Genomic DNA, 21,898 nt, shown 5'->3' on the forward strand with positions numbered 1-21,898 from the left:
ATTTTAAAAGAAAAAAAGAAAGAAAAAGAAAGTGGGTTATGGTACTTATTCTCCATACTGTCCCTCATTTTCTTTTCTTAGTTTATAAATCTTCCTGTTAAAAGTAATGTGATTACCTTCATATTTTCTGTCCACGCCACCCATTTAGACAATCAAGTCAACTTAACTTTTGAATTGTTACTTAGTTTTGGTATTGATTCTGTCGAAATGATAACTACTAAAGTTAGTATATTTTGTCCTCTCTGATTCAATGTCAAATGATTAGTGACTGATCTTACTGTATATGTATCGTTAGAGGGTTGAAGAGAAGGGCTAGCTATTGCTGTTTCTCTTCTTGTTCCTTGTATTTTTTCAGTTTTGGGAGGATGGAAGACTCTGTGGCTGTGACAATCCTCATTTTGTTTGTTCACTTCCTACTGCTTAATTACCCTTCTTCTTCACTTCCATTATGCAGTGATTCAAGTATTCTCTCACTTCCGTTATGCGCGCGCACGTTTTAGTTTAATATCTGTTTTTGGGTTGTGTCGCTGAAAAGCTTTTCTTTGATTTAACTGGCGTAGGGGCACCTCACATTCTAAAGAGACCTCTGGTCTTTTGTCCTTACAATGGAAGTGTGTGCTGCGACTCAGCCAAAGACCTACAGTTGCAGAAGCAATTTCATGAAATGAATATCTCTGATCCTGGCTGTGCTACTCTTGTGAAATCAACTCTCTGTTCAGTAAGTCTTGTCGATCATGTTATAGTGATAGCTTCGTTTAAATTGTTCAAACTCGTTAAGGATTGGTTATAAACCCCAAAGACGTTTTCGATTTGTCAGGACGCTTAACATATGAAGTTGACGGACCATCTTATGACCAATTGTCCTTAGTTTTACATACGGTGAAATCAACTAACTTCATGCCGACATTATGTCTAACCTGTTGTAGAGGCTGTTCTGTACTGGTATGGGAGTGAAATTTGTCAAGGCGACTGCTTCTTGATGTCCTGAAATAAGTCGTGTATTTCCATGGATGTAAATTATGCTCAGGTTTACTTGATAATGCATATACCTTTGTTCCACATTCTTGCTTTGTTTCCTATCTGAATAGACGAAAATGGAATGTGGAAACAAAGAAATATAAAATGATTCATTGGCAATTTATGGGAAAAATGACCAACACATTTGTCTTATTATTTTAGTTGTCCTTGTCTAGAAGCTTTTGGATTTGTCCTAAATTATGTCTTAGAGATTGTGGGCATATAGGTATTTAAGTAATGTGGGTCATCTGCCTTATCAGCTGTCATTTTAAGTTCAATTATAAGTTCAGTATAGCATTGGATACAGTTCAAATGAGAAGATCATCCTAATAGTTGAAAGCTTATGGAATTTTATTATTTGCAGAGGTGTGATCAGTTCTCAGCTCAGCTATTTAAGGTTGAATCGGGACCTCAAGCAGTTCCTGTTCTTTGCAGCTCCACTCTATTGCTAAACTCATCCCTGTCAAACAAGGCACCAAGTAGCTTTTGCTCGACTGTCTGGGATGCATGTCAAAATGTGTCTATACTGAGTTCCCCTTTCGCCCCTTCACTACAAGGTAGGGGTGGGGCACCAGTGGATTCAAGTCCATCCAAACTAAACAAACTCTGGCAGTCAAAAAGTGTTTTCTGTGATGCATTTGGTGGTTCTTCTGACAATAAATCAATATGTTTCAATGGTGAACAAGTCTCACTTAAAAAAACTGAAACTGTGCTTCCACCAATGGGCATGTGTCTTGAGAAAATTGGAAATGGGTCTTACCTCAATATGGTTGCACATCCAGATGGGTCTAACAGTGCCTTCTTCTCTGACCAATCGGGCAAAATTTGGTTGGCCACCATACCTGAGCAAAGTTCAGGAGCTACTCTGGGGCTGGACATGTCCAGGCCCTTTATGGATTTGTCTGATAGAGTCTTCTCTGATAGTAGCTTTGGGATGATGGGTATGGCTTTTCATCCCAACTTTGCCCAAAATGGTCGTTTCTTTGCTTCATTCAATTGTGATAAGGTCAAAACACCAGGGTGTTCTGGAAGGTGTGCTTGTAACTCAGATGTAGACTGTGATCCTTCAAAGATAGGTTCTTCTAATGCAGCTCAGCCATGCCGGTATCATAAAGTTATTGCAGAGTTCACTGCTAATGGCACATCGGTACCTTTCTCAGTAGATATCTATACCTTTTCGGTTATTGCATCTCAGCCATGACAGTTGCTAGGCGTCTTTTGCTTATTGACGTACTTGTAAATTATATAACTCCCAGGGATACAGTGCCAGCCCAATAGAGGTGAGAAGGGTTTTTACACTGGGACTTCCGTTTGCATTCAATCACGCAGGCCAGATTCTATTTGGACCTGCAGATGGATATTTATATGTTATGATGGGAGACGGTGGAAAAGGAGGTGATCCTCATTATTTCTCACAAAACAAGAAATCCTTGCTTGGAAAGATTTTAAGGCTTGACATTGATAATTTACCAAGTGAGTAATAATGGCACATAAACTATTAGAATGTGTAGGTTGTTCTATCATCTATGCCCTTTTGTTAGATTATTCAGTAACCAATATAACGTAAATGTGTACATGTTTGTGTTTACCATCTTTCTGGTCTTGTTGCTATCTAATTACAGGCGCAGATGAAATAGGTTATCTAGGTCTCTGGGGAAACTACTCTGTCCCTCAAGATAATCCTTCTTCTGAAGACAAGGACTTGCAGCCTGAAATCTGGGCTCTAGGTTTAAGAAATCCATGGCGCTGTAGCTTTGACTCAGAAAGATCTCTGTACTTCGTCTGTGCAGATACTGGGCAGGTTTAGAGACCATATTACTTTTGAATATCAGTTAACACGCATTTTATCGCTTCCCTATTTTTTTTTTTTTGTTCTGAATGTAGAAGATTTGATGCTTATTTATTGTCAAAATGCCAAAGGATCATTATGAAGAGGTAGATATAATCACCAAGGGTGGAAACTACGGGTGGAGTGTCTTTGAAGGTCCTTTCCCCTATAACCCTCATCAGTCTCCGGCTAACTCTACCAATCCAATCTTCCCTGTGTTGGGTTACAATCACTCAGATGTAAATGATAATGAAGGATCTGCAGCAATATCTGGAGGGTATTTTTATCGTTCCTTGACTGATCCATGCATGTTTGGAAGGTGGGTAATTTAAGAAAGAACTCTTCCAGATTTCTATCTAAAACTAGTATTTACTGACATGATCTTCTAAAGAAGTAGAAGTGGAATAAAACTCCTTCGAAATATTTGTGTTAAGAGTTTTACAAACATTTGGTAACAATCTTTTAACTGTCATTGTATGTTCAGTTACCTGTATGCAGATTTGTATGGGAGTGCTATTTGGGCAGCTGCTGAAAGCCCTGCAAATAGTGGAAACTTTACTTCTAACATGATTCCTTTCAGTTGTGCTCATGACTCTCCAATCCATTGTAGCTCCATACCAGGAAACTCTCTACCTGCTCTGGGTTACATATACTCATTTGGGGAGGATAACAGGAAAGATATTTTTATTTTAGCCAGCAGTGGTGTATACAGAGTTGTTCGTCCAAGTCGCTGTAACTACACTTGCTCAAAGGAAAATGTCACTGCCATCATCTTACAGACTCCTTCAAGTGGAAACCAGTTGACTAACTTCCATTGGATGCTCTTTCTGTCTCTCTCTTTTCTAGGCTTTTTGTTGTCAACTGAAAGTTATGTTCTGATTGAGAGTTTGTGAGGGATAATTGCTGTAGTCTACAAAACTATGTCCATACCTAGTCTCAATTTAGAGATACCTATAACATTTATAATTTTCGAAGCAAGAAAGAGACCCTCATAATCCCCTAATCCCATAGTAATCCAGTCCAACTGTAGACCTCTCCATGATCTAGTTTTCCAATCTAAACTTTGTAGTAATGTTTAATTTTAAGCAGGAAATGTAAAGGCCATGCCCATCACCTTGATAATTGCACATGATTGGAGAAACATAGCCCTCACAGGATACTAAAAAGAAAAATATACCCGTGACAGAGGACACCACATTAATTAGTATACACGCCGCATAAGTTCGGGAAAGGATCATATATTCTAAAGAACTATAGATTGCTACTCCAGTGCAGCGGATCTGGACAAGGATTAATATCTCAAAAGTATAGCCAAAATTGATAAGAAGAAGACAATTATATCTAGTAACGATGTATCAATGAAAGTAAAAATGGAACTTGCATCACGTACAATATTATAAAAAAGACTATCTATAGACAATTGGATGATGTACTCAAAATGGAGTACAGAGCTTCTACAAGAAAAGGTGCTTTGCAATGCAGTGCCAGATTTTGTAGAGTTATTGGACATTCAAACAACGGTCTGGCTCGTTGTAAGACCAAGTTAATGCTCAAACACCAATAAAGAGGAGTATCGCAGCTCAGTTGATAAGACCTCTTTTGCAGCTGCCACAAACATTACTGAAACCTTTAAGTCAGAAGATCATAAAGCAAGGACAGATAAGGTGATGCAAATGACACTGATTGTGGTCGCTTTGAAACTACTAGTCAAACTCATCTGTTCTTGCTCAAAAAATTTTCCTTGAAGTGACCGTATTGTCATTAAACTAGTAATGCCTAAAAAACCTGGTCGAGCTTCTCTTGGCTAAATGCCCTCACAGTAGCTTTATCTGGTAACACCAACTCTTCCAACCAAACCAAGAGTCCTGCATCTATTCAAGTAAATTAAGATCAAGAGATTTAATGACACTAAACAAAAGTTAAAAAATGAAGCAAGCCCCATGCAAAGGTGAGAATAAGGAGTGAGAGTTATATTTGGGCTACCTTTCTTATTCTTCACTTCCATAAAAGAAAACTATCATTGGAAACAACCACATTGATATAGCCTGTCTATTACAACTAGATTCCACAATTTTGCGGCCAATAAACCCTCCAATTGATAGTTATATAGCTAGGTCATAAATATGTAGGTCACTTGGCTAGAAGTTGGGATGGTAACCATGTAAACAACCTGATATAGAAAGTAAAATTAATGCATAAAACTTCAATTGAAACAGTGCTTTGGCAATGCAAATTCATTCAAGATGGATTAGAAAACCCAAAAATGACGAAATTAAGATTGACATCAATGTCAAGATCAGTACAAAACTCTGCATTAGCATTTGGGAGGACTCCATCAAACCAAATTTATAAAGCAATTAAACTCAAGATCCTGCCCCTCCCACCACCAAGAAATAAATATCACAAGAGAAACATCCTTCCATATATTCTCATAGTTCATATAGTTATTGAATATTATAAGGAGAAATTACACCTCTCACCCACAAATTACCACACCTTTTTCTTTTGCACTCTAAACTACAAATGTTTTCACTTTGCACCCTACACTACAAATAGGTTTCATTTTGCACCCTCCATTCAAATCTGACCATTAAGATTGTGCGAGCTGGATAATTTTTCACTCATCTTAACAGTCAAATCTTAACAAAGGGTGAAAATTGAAAAATATAGGTAGTTTAGGGGCAAATTGAAACTTTTTGTAGCTTAGGGTGCAAAGTGAAAAATAAGTGATAGTTTGTGGGTCAAATAAAATGTGCACACGCCTATGCCCATGTGCACGACTGTTCATTTTTATCTGTTTGATATGGTTAAAATGTGGTCAGTTCACCCAATATGGGGATCTTTCCACCCAAGCCCAACTTGAAATAACAAGCTCTGATGCCAATCTTGCTTGATGAAATTATAGAAGTCACATCAATGTCATAATGTTCATAAATACATGATGTCACAGAATTTAATAGTTACTAAGGGCTAGTGCAGTACATATGCTACATGTGAAAGATAAAGAATCCCAATGAAGAGGCCAAACATAAAAATTACCATGATTCTGGGTAGATCTGGCTAGTATGTCATAGCATCCCACCAGGCAAGCTGATGCAAACATAAATTGACAGTCTATGTCTGCAAAAAATCATACCAAATAATAACCCAAAAAGTCCAGCTCCAGTTATGTCGTTTCATTTTTGGCCATACCCACTAGACATTTCTCTATTGCTTCATCACAGAGCTCAAGAGTGAATTCCATGTTCCCTTCTTCAAAGTTCATATCAACAAAAATGTTATATATTTCTCTCTCTGCAGTCAACCCGTGCTTTCTCATCTCTTCAAATAGTTCCCTAGCCTCCATAAATTTTTTCCTCTTATGAAAACCTCTGATAAGGGCATTGTAGGAACTAGCTGCAACATCAAATCCCTTCTCAACCATTTCTCTGTGCAAAAACCACGCCTCTTTCATGTTCCTAGCTTTGCAATGCCCTTTTATTAAAATGTTATAGGTGTTGTTATCAGGCATCACTCTTTGAGCACCCATGCTCTTATAAATCTCAGTCGTGGCACGCATATTATTTCTAATACAGTACTGCTTCATAAGACAATTAAAGGTGGTGGCATTTGGCATTATACCCTTCTCCAACATCCATTTTAGCAGCCTCTCACCATCTTCCAGCATTCCTGACATGCAAAACCCATTCATCAGCACATTGAATGTCACAACTGTAGGTTGAAGACCCCTATCCAGCATCTCGCGCAGGAGCTCATGTGCTTTAGCCATCTCCCCCATCTTACAGTAAGTATCCATGAGAGTAGTAAAAGTAAATGTATCAGGATGGAAGCCAGCCACCTCCATTTCTTTCATCAGATTTACTGCTTGTGCTAGGTTTCCTGCTTTACAGAGACCATTTATAATGGAGTTGTAAGTGTATATATTCAGTTGGAGGCCCTTTCCACTCATCTCATGAAGTAGCTCATTTGCAGTGTCTAACTCACCCCTTTTACAGAGGCCATCAGCAAGTGCAGTGTAAGTGACAATATTTGGAGTAAGCCCTCTCTGAACCATCTGGTTGTGAAGATCAAAGGCCTCTTTCATCTCACCTGCCTTGCAATAACCATCAATAAGTGTTGTGTAAGTAACTTCATCTGGTTCGAACCCTCTACTAATCATTTCACGGAAGAGCTTAACCGCTTCCATAATTTTTCCGGTCAGACAAAACCCATGGATAATAGCGGTGTACGTTATACTATCAGGAATAATTTTCCTTGTCCGCATTTCATCAAACAGTCTATATGCAGTCCGAACATTCCCCAATTTACAGAATCCACTGACAAGAGTTGTATAGACCACATTATCTGGAACAATTCCCTGCTTTATCATCTCCCTGAATACCTCCTCTGCTTCAACTAGTTTACCAGTCTTGCACAGAAGAAGTATTAAGCTGTTGTAGGTATAAGGGTTTGGCTTCAATCCCTTTATTTTCATTTCTTCTATGAGTTTCAGAACCTTTTGAAGTTCCCCAACATGACAATAACCACATATTATAGTACTATAACTCACTACGTCAGGCATACAGCCCCTCAACTCCATTTGAAGGAGTAACTTGTGGGCTTCTTTAATTTTCTCTAATTGACAAAGGGAATGAATTATGATATTATATGATGCAGCGTTCCAGCAAACACCCACTTCAGGATATTCATTAAAAACCTTTATAGCCATCTCAATCCCATCAGAATTTATTGATAGACGAGTAAGAAATAAATTACAAGAATCTGTGGAGACAACTAACCCAAAATTCAACAATTTTTCAAAAAATTTTCCTGCTTCATTGAACATCCCAGCTTCAACAAGGACTTGAAAGAATATATCAAATATATAGGGATCTGAACCCCAGTCCTTATAAGTGTATATCAATCTCTCAACAAATTGAGAGTATGACGAGCTAATATCTCGATTGGGTTTTGCCCAAAAATCACAAATAAGTGCATGGGCCTTTTTTAGATCCTTTGATGCCACAGCAATTTGAACAACAATACAAAGGGCTTCTAGTGTTGGGTCTCTCCGTAGGCATGCCCAGTCAAAAAAATCTAAAACCAATTTATAATCATTCTTAATGTTCATGAGAACCCAAATTAGGTGGTCAGGCCTCAACTTTGATTCATAAGGCTTTAGAATGTGGCGAAGAGGCTCAGAGCGGCGTAATTTTATAGCAGTTGAGATCTGATGGACAAATTCAGAGTCTCTGATGGTAGGTTTTTTGGGGGAATAATCAGGAAAAGGTCTGTTATCAGTTGAGCATAGTGTGGGGCATCCTTGGCTCAAACATCTTCTAAAACATAAGAGAGGAAAATAATTTGAAGCAATACCCAAGAGGGACTGATAAGAGACAAGTCGAAAACGATGGTCTGAGAAGGAGATGGAGCACTTGCTCATGTCTGTCAGAGAAACCCATCAAAACAAGTTTTGATAATCTCTTGTTGATGCTGCAGCAGCTCTCCTCCATGTAGAAGCCCTCCTCATCACTCCATCACCTGCATCAGTAACAACGATGAAACTCGAATCGGGATACATACGAACAATCCCGCTACAGACAGGCGAGTTTGCGCACGAAATTGCGCACGAAATTGCGCACGCCCCAGACACACCAACATGCAACAAATCTTCTTTAGAAAAAAGAAAATCGACTCTCTATTTGTTTGCCGAGGAAACCAAATCCCAGTCGAGATTATCTAGAAATTAGTTTTCAAAGACGAAAACAACAGAGAAACCAGTAGATTCAAAACATTCTTCAATTTCTGTTATGGCCTCTCTGTGAAGGTATGATGGTGATGGCAGAGAGGGGATGAGTATCGCCGCAGAAGACACAAGGGAGATGAAGTGATGAGCTCTGTCGTGTTAGGGACTTGAGAGAGTTAGAAGGGAACTCAAAATGCGCCGTTTGAAGGCACACTCAAGGGCATCGAAACGCATCGTTTGAGGGCTGGGGAAAGTGGCATAGCAAGAGGCTTGAAGTTAGGGATAAAAATATGTGACACGACCTGTTAATCAAATACGAACACGACATGATAAAAGCGAGTTAAGATCTAACCTTAAAGGATTCGAATCAAAACGGGTTGACCCGTTAAGACACGATTGCTTAACGGATTATAACAAGTCAACTCGTTTTGACCTGTTAAGAAAGTTAAAATTACAATTATACCCTTATACCTAAAATAAAATTATCAAGATTTTAATTTCGATATTTTTATTGTTTGGATTGTAATTTTGGACTTGTAGTTAGTTTTATATTTTTTTTATAGATATTATGATTTTAACATTTATATAAAATTATGTTAAACTTAACTATTAAACTTAACTCGGTCAAACATGTTAATTTTTGGTATGTTCAACCTATTTACATAAATGGATCAAAACGGATTGACACTATACAACCCGTTATGTTAACGGGTCGTGTTAGGGTTTGAGATTTTGACATAATAAGCTTAACAGGTCAGGTTAGGGTTGACCTATATAATATAATATACATGTCTTGACACGACACGAACACGATCCATTAACACGATTTGACACCCCTACTTAAAGTGCACCGTTTCATTTGGCGCAGACAGCTGGAAACACATCATTTCATCGTTAGTGAATAAAAGTTTCAGAACCTTGTCTTCCTTAGTTGTTATTGCATTTCTTGATGTTATTTTTAGCACACGTGTCTTTTTTTTATTGCTTTGGTTGTTATCCCTGCATGGATATGAAGAGGGGAGAAAAATTTAAGAGAGTATCAGATTATTATCATCTTGAGTTAAACTTTTTAGGAGGTTAAGAGATTCCCTCGAAGAACCCTAATATCATTACTTTTATTCCAGAAATTGTCATTGTCATTTTTACAAACAACTATCGTGCATTCATCCTTTCCAACATCAAAGATACAACGCATACCTAGATTCATTCCTATTTATAATATTCAACCAACAGAACTATAACAAGTGGTATCAAGAGACAAACAATTCTAATGGCTGAGAATACTAGATCTAAACAGCAACAACAGGACATGCTTGCTCACCATGAGCAGTGTATTCAAGAACTCAGAGAACAGATGCACCAAATGACAAACATGATGTGCACTATGCTTGCTACTCATAACCAAGTAGCTCACTAAGAGGCCCCTCTGGAAGGTGACCCAAAAATAGCTGAGCAGCATAGATAAGGCACTAGAGGAATTAAGCTGGATTTTCCTCACTTCAATGGTGAAGACCCAACTGGATGGATTTTTAAAGTCTCCCATTATTTTTCATTTTATCAAGCACCTCCTGCCCAAAGGTTTCTTATGGCCTCTTACCACATGGAAGGAGAGACACTAATTTGATACCAGGATGTAATGGACACGGGTTAGTTCACTTGCCGGCAGACTTTTACACAAGCTCTCCATATGCGCTTTGGTCTTCCAGCATACGATGATCCCATGGAGGCTCTCATCAGGCTGAAGCAGACTTCCAATGTTGCTGCGTACAAGGGTCAGTTTGAAGCCCTCTCAAACAGACTCAAAGGCTTTTCTGAGACACACAAGTTGAGTTGTTTCCTTAGTGGACTCAAGGATGAGATCCGCCTTCCCCTTCGAATGTTGAATCTAGTGAACCTCAACGCAACATTTGGCCTCGCAAAAATCCAGGAAGTATTTGGTTAGTACAAGAAAATCAGTGAAGCCATGGGTGGATAAAAATAGTTCCTCATTTCCTACTGGGGGACAGTGGTCAACCCTTTATAGCAGTTCATCACAAGCCCCAAATTCACCAAACCCCACTAGAAAAATATACTCGGGATAGATGGATGATAAGAGGAAGCGTGGGTTATGTTACTATTGAGACGAGAAGTGGAATCTAGCTCAAGTATGTAAGTCTCCCAAGATTTACTTTATGCATGGCAATGACCAGAACAGTAAAGAAAAAGAGGAAGAAGTGTTCTATGACTCTACAGACTTGGTGGACACGGCTCCATGCACAGTACAAGCCGACAACCCTGTTATTTCACTCAATGCCTTAACAGGTACTCCTTGCCCTAAAACCATGAGATTATGAGGAAACATTGGTACTGAGTCAGTGGTGATTTTAGTAGATTCAGGAAACACCCACAACTTCCTAGACCCAATAGTTGTTAAGAAAAATAAATTGCCAATGAATGGGGCAGTACAATTAAAGGTGCAAGCAACTAATGGTGATGTTGTAATGACAATGAGATCTTGTAGTAAGGAGGTCACTAGAATTCAGGGTGCTTGTTTTGGACCCTCATTTTATGTGTTAGCACTAGCAGGATGTGACGCTGTATTAGGGGTCCAATGGTTGAAAACACTAGGGCCAATTATGTGGGACTTTTCAAACTTGTACATGCAGTTCCAGGGGGCAATGGATCTGAAGAGCCTAAAATTAGAAGAGACATCTTTTGGTGATTGTCACAAGTTGTTTATGCACTCACTTTGTAAGGGTAATGGTCTACTCTTACAGTTAACTTCCCACTCGGCACTAGAGAATGAGGTGCAATGTTCTGCACTTGGAAGAGTTTTGGCTGATTTTAAACACGTATTTGAATAAGCAACTGGGTTGTCACCTAAGAGATCCCATGACCATAAGATTGTGTTGAAGGAAGGAACCAGCCCCATTTCTACATGGCCTTACCAATACCCGTATTATCAGAAGACAGAAATTGAGAAGATTGTATTGGACCTCCTCAAAACAAGTGTTAGTAGACCTAGCTCAAGTCCTTTCTCCTCACCTGTCCTATTGCTCTAAAAAGCCGATGGAAGTTGGCATTTATGTGTCAATTATAGGGCACTAAATCAGGAAACAGTAAAAGACAAGTTTTCTATTCCCATGATTGATGAACTACAAGATGAGTTATACAAGGCTGTGGTATTTATTAAGCTGGATCTTAGATCCGGATATCACCAAATAAGGGTGGTGCCTGAAGATGTTCCAAAGACGGCCTTCCGAACCCATGAGGGCCACTACGAGTTTTTGGTAATGCCTTTCGGGCTTACCAACGCGCATTCAACTTTTCAGGGGTTGATGAACACTATTTTTAGGCCATTTTTACGAAAATTCGTGATAGTTTTCTTTGACGACATCCTGGTGTACAACCGCAACATGGATCAACATGTTGGGCATCTGACACATGTTTTGAGTACCTTATATGTGCACAACTTGTTTGCTAAGCTGACTAAGTGTCACTTCGGGGTGGAAGAAATGGATTACTTAGATCATATTGTATCGGGACAAGGTGTAAGGGCTAACGATAAGAAAGTGACAGGAATGCTTGAATGGCCTATTCCCAAAAACAGTAAATCCTTAAGGGTTTTTTGGGCTTAACAGGTTACTATAGAAAATTTATCTTATAACAGCCCCTTTAACTGAACTGTCGAGGAAACATTCTTTTAAAGGGGATGCTAAAGCTACCAAGGCATTTCAGACACTCAAGGCTGTGGTGACCAGTCCACCCGTACTCAAACTACCAGATTTTACCCAAACTTTTTACGATTGAGTGCAATGCAAGTGGTTGTGGGGTTGAGGTTGTATTAATGCAAGGTGGACAACCCATTGCCTATTTGAGTAAGGCTTTGAAGGGAATAGTCTTTTCCCTTTCTACCTATGAGAAGGATCTGTTGGCACTTGTTACAGCAACCCAAAAGTGGCGACCCTATTTATTAGGCCAGACATTCATAGTTAAAACGAATCAACGGGCGCTAAAATTTCTACTTGAGCAAAAAGTTGGCACTATTACACAACAAATATGGGTCATTAAATTGATGGGCTATGACTTTCGTATTGAGTATAAAAAGGGAAAGGAGAACAAGGTGACCGATACCCTCTCTAGAAGGCATGAACTAGGTCTGAGTAGAAAGGTTTTTTGGCTCTTATAACCTTTCCAACTCCAGTTGGGATTGAGGAACTTAAGGTCACTTACACAGCCTCACAAGAGCTAAGGGAAATTATGCAGAAGCTTCAGAATAACCAGTAGGCGCCTAAAGGCTTTGCCCTCCAACAAGGGTTACTCTTAAAGAAAGAAAGAATTCTGATAGATGTCTAGACCCAATTTAAGGCAAAGGTCCTCAGCTTTATACACTTAAACCCACAGGCAGGTCATTTGGGGTGCCTAAAAACCTACCAAATGGCCAAGAGGGATTTCTTTTGGAGGGGTCTGAAAAAGGACATCAAGAGATTGGTTCGTGATTGTGATATTTGCCAAACCAACAAGATTGAGAATGTTTTACCTCCTGGCCTCCTCCAACCCCTTTCCATACCAACACAAGCATGGGAGGAGATTTCTCTAGACTTTATTGAAGGGTTGCCAGTGTCACAAGGGGCTAGTGTGATTCTTGTGGTGATTGACAGACTGACCAAATATGGTCACTTTGTTGCTTTAACCCACTCATACACAGCTACAACCGTGACCCAACTATTCCTAAAGGAATTGTTCAAATTGCATGATCTGCCTAAGGCTGTTGTCTCAGATCGTGACCCCATATTTCTAAGTTCTTTTTGGAAAGCCCTGCTTGAGTTGTAAGGTTCTACCTTAAAATACAGCTCAGCCTACCATCCTAAAACTGATGGCTAGACTGAGGCATTAAAGAAGACATTGGAGGGTTATTTACGTTGCTATACAAGGGCTAAGCTGCTACGTTTGGGTAGTGAGAATACCTGAGAATTGTTGAGAATGTTTGTGAATAATTATGAGTAGAGATTAAAGTGGGTTTGTGGGTTCCATTGAGAGTATTTTGAGTTGTTTGGATGTATGAAATATGTTGAGTTGTTGATTTTTGGATAGATAATTGAAAAATGTTTGGGTCCCATCAATGATTGATTTTTTTTAATGATGATTTTATTTATATATAATAGTGATAAATATTATAGTGATTTTATTTTTTATTTATATATAATAGTGATAAATATTATAGTGATTTTATTTTTTATTTATATATAACAGTGATAAATATTATAGTGATTTTATTTTTTATTTATATATAGCAGTGATAAATATTATAGTGATTTTATTTTTTATTTATATTTAATAGTGATAAATATTATAATGATTTTATTTTTTATTTATATATAATAGTGATAAATATTATAGAATGTTTGTGAATAATTATGAGTAGAGATTGAAGTTGGTTTGTGGGTCCCATTGAGAGTATTTGAGTTGTTTGGATGTATGAAGTATGTTGAGTTGTTGACTTTTGGATAGGTAATTGAAAAAGGTATGGGTCTCATCAATGATTGATTTTTTTAATAATGATTTTTTTATATATAATAGTGATAAATATTATAGTGGAGAGACTTTCGTACGAAGATGGTTCATTGTGTTTGGCATGTGAAGTATTTTCATAAGTACGAGAATATTTGAAAAGTGTTGAGAAGACTTTGCTACCCAAACGTAACAGGTTGGGTTCAGTGGTTGCCCATGGCTGAATGGTGGTATAACATCTCATATCACACATCAACCAAGATCTCTCCTTTTGAGGCCCTATATGGGTATTCCCCACTTAGACTTATCATCTATCTACCAAACACAACTGCTAATGAAGCAGTAGACAAACTCCTATCTATGCGTGATCAAATTAAGGCATTACTCAAGTAGAATCTAGAATCAACTCAACAAAGAATGAAAAGCTATGCAGAACGAAAAAGACTGAATGAGAATTTGTAGAGGGAGATTGGGTTTACCTTAGATTGCAACCCTATAGACAGAACTCCATCTCGGCTCGACATAACCTCAAGCTCTCGTTGAGGTTCTATGAACCCTTCCAAGTGACCCAACATGTTGGTAAGGTGGACTACAAGCTAGATCTGCCGCCCACTTCTCGAATCCATCCTGTGTTTCACGTTTCATGCCTGAAACGGAAACTGGATACTCAGATCTGCCCCATTCCCACATTGCCTCCTTTGAACTCCAACAGGGAGATATAGCCCGAGCCCGAGGCCATCGTGGATCACCGTCTTAAACGGCAAGGAAACCAAGCAATGACAGAGGTCTTGATCAAGTAGGTTGGAGTCTCTTCAAAGAATAATAGTTGGGAACTTTTATGGAGGTTGAATGAGCTTTACCCACACCTTGTGGGCAAGGTCCTTTGAGAGGGGAGGGGGGGGGGGGATTGTTATGGCCTCTTTGTGAAGGTATGGTGGTGATGGAAAAGTGGGGATGAGTATCGACGTAGAAGACGTAAGGGAGATGAAGTGATGAGGTCTGTCGTGTTAGAGGCTTGAAATAGTTAGAAGGGAACTCAAAACGCACAGTTTGAAGGCACACTCAAGGGCATCGAAACACATCTTTTGAAGGCTGAGGAAAGTGGCATAGCAGGAGGCTTGAAGTGCACCGTTTCACTTGGCGCAAACAGCTGGAAATGCACTGTTTCATCCTTAGTGAATAAAAGTTCCCGAACCTTGTATTCCTTAATTGTTATTGCATTTCTTTCTGTTGTTTACAGTACACGTGTCTTTCTTTCATTGCTTTGGTTGTTATCCCAACATGAATATGAAGATGAGAGAATAATATAAGAGAGTATTAGACTATAGTAGGCCTAGATATTTCAAAATCATTGCTCTTACCTCGAGAAACTTGCAATAATCAAATTTCCATTAAAGGAGAATTAGCTTTGATTTAATCACGGAGATTTACTTGGACGCTTTGAAAGATCTATACAGCACACCACACACACACACAGACGAGAGAGAGAGAGAGAGAGAGAGAGAGAGAGAAGATCATAATGAAGATGGCGACAATGGATCGAAGAACAGAACCCTAAGAAAGGATTTGTCTAATTCAAAATTTGAAACTTTTGGTAATTTCCTTTTTCTTTTTTACTTTGAATCCCAATACAGACAGGCGCGTTTGCGCACGAAGGAGGGTTAGAGATGGATGAGATCGAGGATAAGATGGTGGAGAGGCGAACGAATCGCATAGGTGATATGATCCTCTTAGGGCTATGGAAAAGGAGATCAAAACGCACTACACTCAGGTGTCTTCCACGCACCATTTCATTTTTAGAGGGGTTCATCCGCAAGTTCGTCCGACTAAATGATAGACTATTCCTTTTTTTTTTTTTTTATTGGCATTGGTTGTTTGAGAATAGCGTCCCGACTAATTTTGGAGGTGCACAAACTCCTCGATAAGGAGTTTTTTGCAAGTGCACCTGGGATAATTTAAGGAAAAAATTCTCGATCCAATTATCCCTAGAAATTTTTTGCACCTAAGAGGATTCGAATCTTGGACCTGGAGGAGCATACCGCCAAGACCAATTTGGTGGTTTTGCTTATATATAACTAGCAGTTATTCAACTATAAAAATTAATGAGCATCTCAAATATTAATATGATTGACTAGGCATTAGAAACCTCTGCCAAAAAAGGTGATTAAGTGAATTGATCCAACCACAAGCATGTGAAGAATCCACACAAAACTAAGGTAGTACTGTAGTTCCAAATGTAAAGACAACTAACAGTATAGACCACCAACCTGATAACTGATTGTCAAAATGCATTTCAAAAGAAATACACCAATTTTACAGGCCACATCCTACTACAATTAAGGCTGCAACCTCGCTTGTAGTTTTCAAATAAGGTTGCAAGATTCCAATAAAAAAAAAGAATATGACTTCATCGGATTTCCACAATATATTAAATCCACAACTATCAAACTTAGGTACACATATGACCTTTTCACTGAGATGGGTGAGAATATAGCACTAACAGGCATTCTATCGAACAGGGCTTCGCAATGCCAAACAACCAGAATAAGCCATCTGTAACCTTCAAAATACAAATGCCCACCAAATAAAAAAAGTAGCCCAAAAAATTCCTAGTCAATCAGACAAGGAGACTCCGGTATGGTATTTGTTAGAATATTTTTAAATATGGACTTCATTTGATTGCATATTTTATAAAACGGGTTAGACATATATATATATATATATATATAGCTCACAATGGTATTTTGTTTTAACCCATTAAGTTGAGTGATCATTTGGGATTTATTACACCTTAGTAATATATGATTATATCATATTTATATTATGGTATAATTACGTATGTAGGCCTGGAAACTCAATAGTCTTTATTTTGAAATTTTTATAGACCCATTTGAATTTGAGTTCTTAATGGGTGGACTCCATAAGTTTTCATTTATAAGAGGTTAGGTCCCTCCTCCTCTCCATATGTCTATTGGCTTGCCCCATTGATAGCTGATAATTTGTGAAGAGCAAAAGATCTGTCTGTTTGCATTCTCCAAACATGGTTTCCGCAAGTGCATTTTCATCATTTTCGTATTCTGTATTGCCATTTTAGATTTTGGTTTTTAACATGTATTTTTCGTGTATTTTACATTTAGTATCAGAGCCACCATGCTAGGATTAGAATCTTTCGTAAGAATGCGATGATGCTGTTTTCTTGTTATTTTTCGGTTTCCTTTTCTCTATACAAATCGATCGCTCAAAATCAAATTTGTGGGATTTATTTATTATAAATCTTCAAACTTTTTGGGCTTTTATTTTCTCTCCATTCCTTCCGCAGCCTTACTGTTATGGTTTCACCATTAATATATTTTTTTTTTCGGAACCATTTTGGCAAGAAAATCGTATTACATAATCGATTGATCAAACTCATATCAAAATCGGTTTTTGGAATGTTATTTACTTGTTTTAGATGTGTTTAATCGTTGTTTTGTTTCGGTTTTGAGTTTTTACAAAGCTAGGGTTCATACCCATTTCAAAATTTGATTAATCTTCACTAAATATAGATACCCATTGTTTTAAAACATCATATATGTATTTTTTGGGCACTATATATTGTTTTCCTCATATTAATTTTGTTTTTTGACCTAAAAATTGCAAGAAATTGAGAAAAACCCATTTGAAAACCCGTTGACCCGAAATGCAGACTCGCGACCCGCTTTTAGACCCGACTGGAGGTTGAAGATGAATTCATGCGTATAGTCCCGTGAACAGTATTTTTCCTCATTTTTTTTCCAGTATTTATGTACTCGCCCTATTAAATCTTTATATATTTTTTAAAAAATTTTTGTAACATCATAAGACACTGTTTTATATTTTTGAATATTATTTACACATTTTTCTATGGGCTATAGTGTACTGTATATTATGATAATTTTGTGATGAATAGTCAGTATCTTATATGATCTGTGCATATATGTACTCTCTCTCTTAACATGTTTTAGATGCATGTTAATTTTGTGACTTGTTATAAGTATTTTGTATATATATGCTTTCCAAGTTCATATTTAATTTTAGACATATCTGTTGTCTTTAGACATATCTGTTGTCTTATGTGCTTGATCTATTCACACTATTTAGTCTCACAATCATATTTGAACTCTAACTTTGATTGTATCAAGTTGATGATTATTATCAATTTGTGATTGTAATTCATGGGTATTCAGATTATCCTTATTTTTTCATTAAATAAAATTTTTGAAATATTAGTAGGTAGTAGCCGCCAAAGTGGCACACTCATTGATATTTAAAAAAAGAAAAGGATATCTTTGTTTTCTAATTTATTGCACATAATATTTTGTCCAAATGTGTTACTGTGTGTGACATTTTAGAAAATGGTGTGAACTAGTTAATGAGATTACATTAGTCTAGAAATTTCCTTCTGCCTAAAGGTGATGGTATTTTGAAACTGATGTGATTTTATTAATTAGTTTTGTGATATGTTTTAAGAGTACCTTATAGCATGTTGTTTAGTCAGCCAAAAGGTGACTTTACAATGATGCACCAAGGCTCTTACCGTAATGAAGCTCATATGGTTCCGAGCTTAATTATGGATTGTCTAATTAATAGCTCATATTAATTAGAAAAATTTGATATCATCCATTAACTGCATGCATTATGTTTGGATGGTAATTAAACAAAATGTACTATTTCATATTTTCCACAGTTTTGAGTGTCTCCTCTATTTCAAGTCAATTATTTGCTATTGAATCTTTGACTGTGAATAATTATGCGAGATGGAAACGAGACGTAGAAATTGCTCTTGGTCTTTTGGGATTGTATTTTGCCCTGGAGGAGCAACCTTCAAAACCTACTGATAAGAGCACTGCTGAATATGTGGCTGAATTTCAAAAGTGGGATAGGGCAAACAGACTTTGTTTAAAGATCATCAAATGTTCTATATCAGATTCCATTGTAGGAGCTATTCCGGACAATGATAATACTAAGCAATTTTTGGGTGCCATAGGACAAAGGTTTATTGAGTCCGATAAAGCTGAAACTGGTGACCTCATGGATAGACTGATGAGTATGAAATATGATGGTTCTAGTGAAGTTAGGGAGTACATTATGAAAATGATACATATATCTTCTAAACTAGAAGCCCTCAAAATTTCCATTGCTGAGCCTTTTTTGGTTTATCATGTTCTTAACAGTCTTCCTAGCCAGTTTAATCAGCTAAAGGTAGCTAACAATACTAAGCGAGATAAATTGGATTTAAATGATTTGATAGTAATATGTGCCCAAAAGGAGTGTAGGATGCGTCGTGAGACTATTGAAACTGTGCAATTAGTTTTCAACCACAACAGAACAAGGGGTCCTTTCATAATCATAAGTCTAAGTTCCATAAGGGAAATAAGTCACACCAAAATCAGCACAGTAAAAGGTTTGAAGGTCAGACTTCTGGTGGTCCTAAAGAAACTATGAAGAAAAATGATCAATGTAGGTTTTGTAAGAAGAATGGTTATTGGCAAAAGGATTGTTTTAAGTTTAAACCTTGGTTAGAGAAGAAGAAGAAGAACTCGATAAGTACCTCATTAGCCTTAGTTTGTTTTGAGTCTTCGTTAGTAGATGTGCCTTTAAATTCTTGGTGGATAGACTCAGGTGTAAGTATTCATATTGCGAATTCCTTGCAGGGGTTCGTAAGCAAACGGAGGCCAAGTAAGAATGAAGTGAGCTTATGCGTTGGGAATGGAGTTCAAGTGAAGGTCGAGTTTATAGGAGTAGTAAAGTTATCTTTGGAGTCTGGTTTTTCTCTTGTTTCGGAGAACACAGTTTTTGTACCGTCAATGAGACGGAATTTGATTTCTATATCAAAACTTGATGAATCTGGTTTTTCTTTTAAGTTTGACAATGGAAAAGTTGAATTGTTCTATGATTCTCGTTTGGTTGGAAATAGTTTTTTGTGTGATGGTTTATATAGAATGTCATTAGCTTTTTTTGGTGAAGTCTCTTGTGTTATCAATGTAGCGAAGAAAATGTCTTTAATCCGTGAATCATCTTCTATGTTGTGGCATAAGAGATTAGGACATATTTCAAAGTTAAGAATGAAGAGATTGGTAAAAGTTGAAATACTTCACTCTCTTGATTTTTCAGATTTTAATACATGTGTGGACTGTATAAGAGGAAAACTGACTAAATCCACAAGAAAGGGTTCTACTAGGAGTGATGGTATTTTGGACTTAATACATACTGACATTAGTGGACCTTTATCTTCTACCATATGTGGGAATAAGTACTTCATAACTTTTATTGATAATTTCTCACGCTATGGATATGTTTACCTGATTAATGATACTTGAGAAATTTAAGATATTCAAAATGAAAGTAGAAAATCAATGTGAGAAAAGTATTAAAATTATAAGATCTGACCGAGGCGGCGAGTATTATGGGAAGTATGATGAGTCTGGTCAAAACATGGGCAATTTTGCAAAATTTTTACAAGGGTGTGGAATAGTGCCTCAATACACCATGCCAGGAACGCCTGAGCAGAATGGTGTCTCTGAAAGACGAAATCGGACTCTAAAGAACATGTTTAGGAGTATGATGAGCATAACAAATTTGCTAGAATCTCTATGGGGTGAAGTTTTAAAAACTGCTATATATATTTTAACAGGGTTCCCAGTAAAACTTTTTCAAAAACTCTTTTTGAATAGTGGACAGGCCGTAAGCCAAGTTTGGCTCATTTCAGAGTTTGGGAATGTCCAGCTGAGGTTAGGATTTATAATCCTCTTGAAAAAAAACTAGACCCAAAATCTACTCTTGGTTATTTTATTGGGTACCCAGATAGATCAAAAGAATATAAGTTCTATTGTCCTAATCGTGGCACCAGAATTGTTGAGTCCATTACTGCAAAATTTTTGGAGGATGATGTTGGTGTCAGTGGGAGTTTTGTATTGAAGGACCTATTTCCTGATCCTAATCCAGTTGTTGTTCCAGTTCTTGTTATACAGGAAATAGCTGTTTCTCTGCCAATTGAGATTGTTAGTGAAGAACCTGAACAACAAGAAAAAATTCCAACAATGGTAGAGTCAGGTTCTGAGCCACAAGTCAGAAGATTTCAAAGAGAAAGAAGGTCTGCATTGCCTAATGATTACATTGTCTATTTGTTAGAAAGTGATTTTAATATTGGGCATGTAGTTGATCCTATTACTTTTAAGCAAGCCTTGACATGTCCTGAGTCAGATAAGTGGTTAAGTGTTATGGAAGATGAAATGAATTCTATGGAAAAGAATAGAGCCTGAGAACTTGTTGAACTTCCTCCAAATGCTAAAGCCATTGACAACAAATGGATTTTCAAAAGTAAATTAGACTCGAAAGGGAATGTTGAACGAAAGAAGTAAGATTAGTTGCAAAATGGTTCACTCAGCGGGAAGGCATTGACTATAATGAAACATTTTCACCAGTTTCGTCTAAAGATTCTTTTAGAATTATCCTTGCACTCGTGGCACACTATGATTTGGAGTTTCATCAGATGGATGTAAAGACATCATTTTTGAATGGAGATCTTTATGAAGAAATTTATATGAGACAACCTGAAGGTTTTGTTGAGAAGGGAAAAGAAAACTTGGTTTGTAAGTTAAATAAATCTTTATATGGCCTGAAGCAAGTATTTCGACAGTGGTATTTGAAGTTTGATGAGGTTGTAACTTCACTTGGTTTTGTTGAAAATGTAGTTGACCAATGTATATATCGCAAGACTAGTGGGAGAAACTTTATTTTTCTTATTCTGTACGTAGATGACATTTTGCTTGCCATCAGTGACTTGGGATTACTTCATGAAACAAAAAAAATGTTATCTG

At 37.4% G+C, this 21,898-nt stretch overlaps 2 protein-coding genes across 3 annotated transcripts; one reads left to right on the plus strand and one right to left on the minus strand.

The window, feature by feature from the left end:
* Nucleotides 1-324: 324 nt before the first annotated feature.
* Nucleotides 325-3,827, plus strand: LOC109003604 (HIPL1 protein-like). Its single transcript, XM_018981816.2, has 7 exons — nucleotides 325-462; nucleotides 561-718; nucleotides 1,382-2,164; nucleotides 2,274-2,490; nucleotides 2,640-2,818; nucleotides 2,938-3,164; nucleotides 3,330-3,827. Exons 1-7 carry the CDS (start codon nucleotides 366-368, stop codon nucleotides 3,736-3,738), a joined length of 2,070 nt encoding a protein of 689 aa, XP_018837361.2. The 5' UTR covers nucleotides 325-365; the 3' UTR covers nucleotides 3,739-3,827.
* Nucleotides 3,828-4,092: 265 nt separating this feature from the next.
* LOC109003603 (pentatricopeptide repeat-containing protein At1g05670, mitochondrial) lies at nucleotides 4,093-8,738 on the minus strand. 2 transcript variants are annotated; one of them, XM_018981813.2, is made up of 2 exons: nucleotides 5,885-8,738; nucleotides 4,093-4,710 (listed from the first exon to the last, which is right to left on the minus strand). In XM_018981813.2, exon 1 carries the CDS (start codon nucleotides 8,265-8,267, stop codon nucleotides 6,012-6,014), a length of 2,256 nt encoding a protein of 751 aa, XP_018837358.1. In that variant the 5' UTR covers nucleotides 8,268-8,738; the 3' UTR covers nucleotides 4,093-4,710; nucleotides 5,885-6,011. The 2 variants fall into 2 exon arrangements, with proteins under 2 accessions (XP_018837358.1, XP_018837357.1); XM_018981812.2 differs by having other exon boundaries at nucleotides 4,094-4,716.
* Nucleotides 8,739-21,898: the final 13,160 nt, after the last annotated feature.

Source organism: Juglans regia, chromosome 13 (assembly GCF_001411555.2).
Source record: "Juglans regia cultivar Chandler chromosome 13, Walnut 2.0, whole genome shotgun sequence".
Classification (NCBI taxonomy): Eukaryota; Viridiplantae; Streptophyta; class Magnoliopsida; order Fagales; family Juglandaceae; genus Juglans; species Juglans regia.

What these genes read in the sequence shown, in the direction of transcription:
- LOC109003604 (XM_018981816.2), top strand. Translation starts at nt 366, where the DNA reads ATGGAAGACTCTGTGGCTGTGACAATCCTCATTTTGTTTGTTCACTTC. An exon ending in TCACTGCTAATGGCACATCG is followed by an intron (nt 2,165 to 2,273) that starts GTACCTTTCTCA and finishes TATAACTCCCAG; the next exon opens with GGATACAGTGCCAGCCCAAT. An exon ending in GATCCATGCATGTTTGGAAG is followed by an intron (nt 3,165 to 3,329) that starts GTGGGTAATTTA and finishes TTGTATGTTCAG; the next exon opens with TTACCTGTATGCAGATTTGT.
- LOC109003603 (XM_018981813.2), bottom strand. Translation starts at nt 8,267, where the DNA reads ATGAGCAAGTGCTCCATCTCCTTCTCAGACCATCGTTTTCGACTTGTC.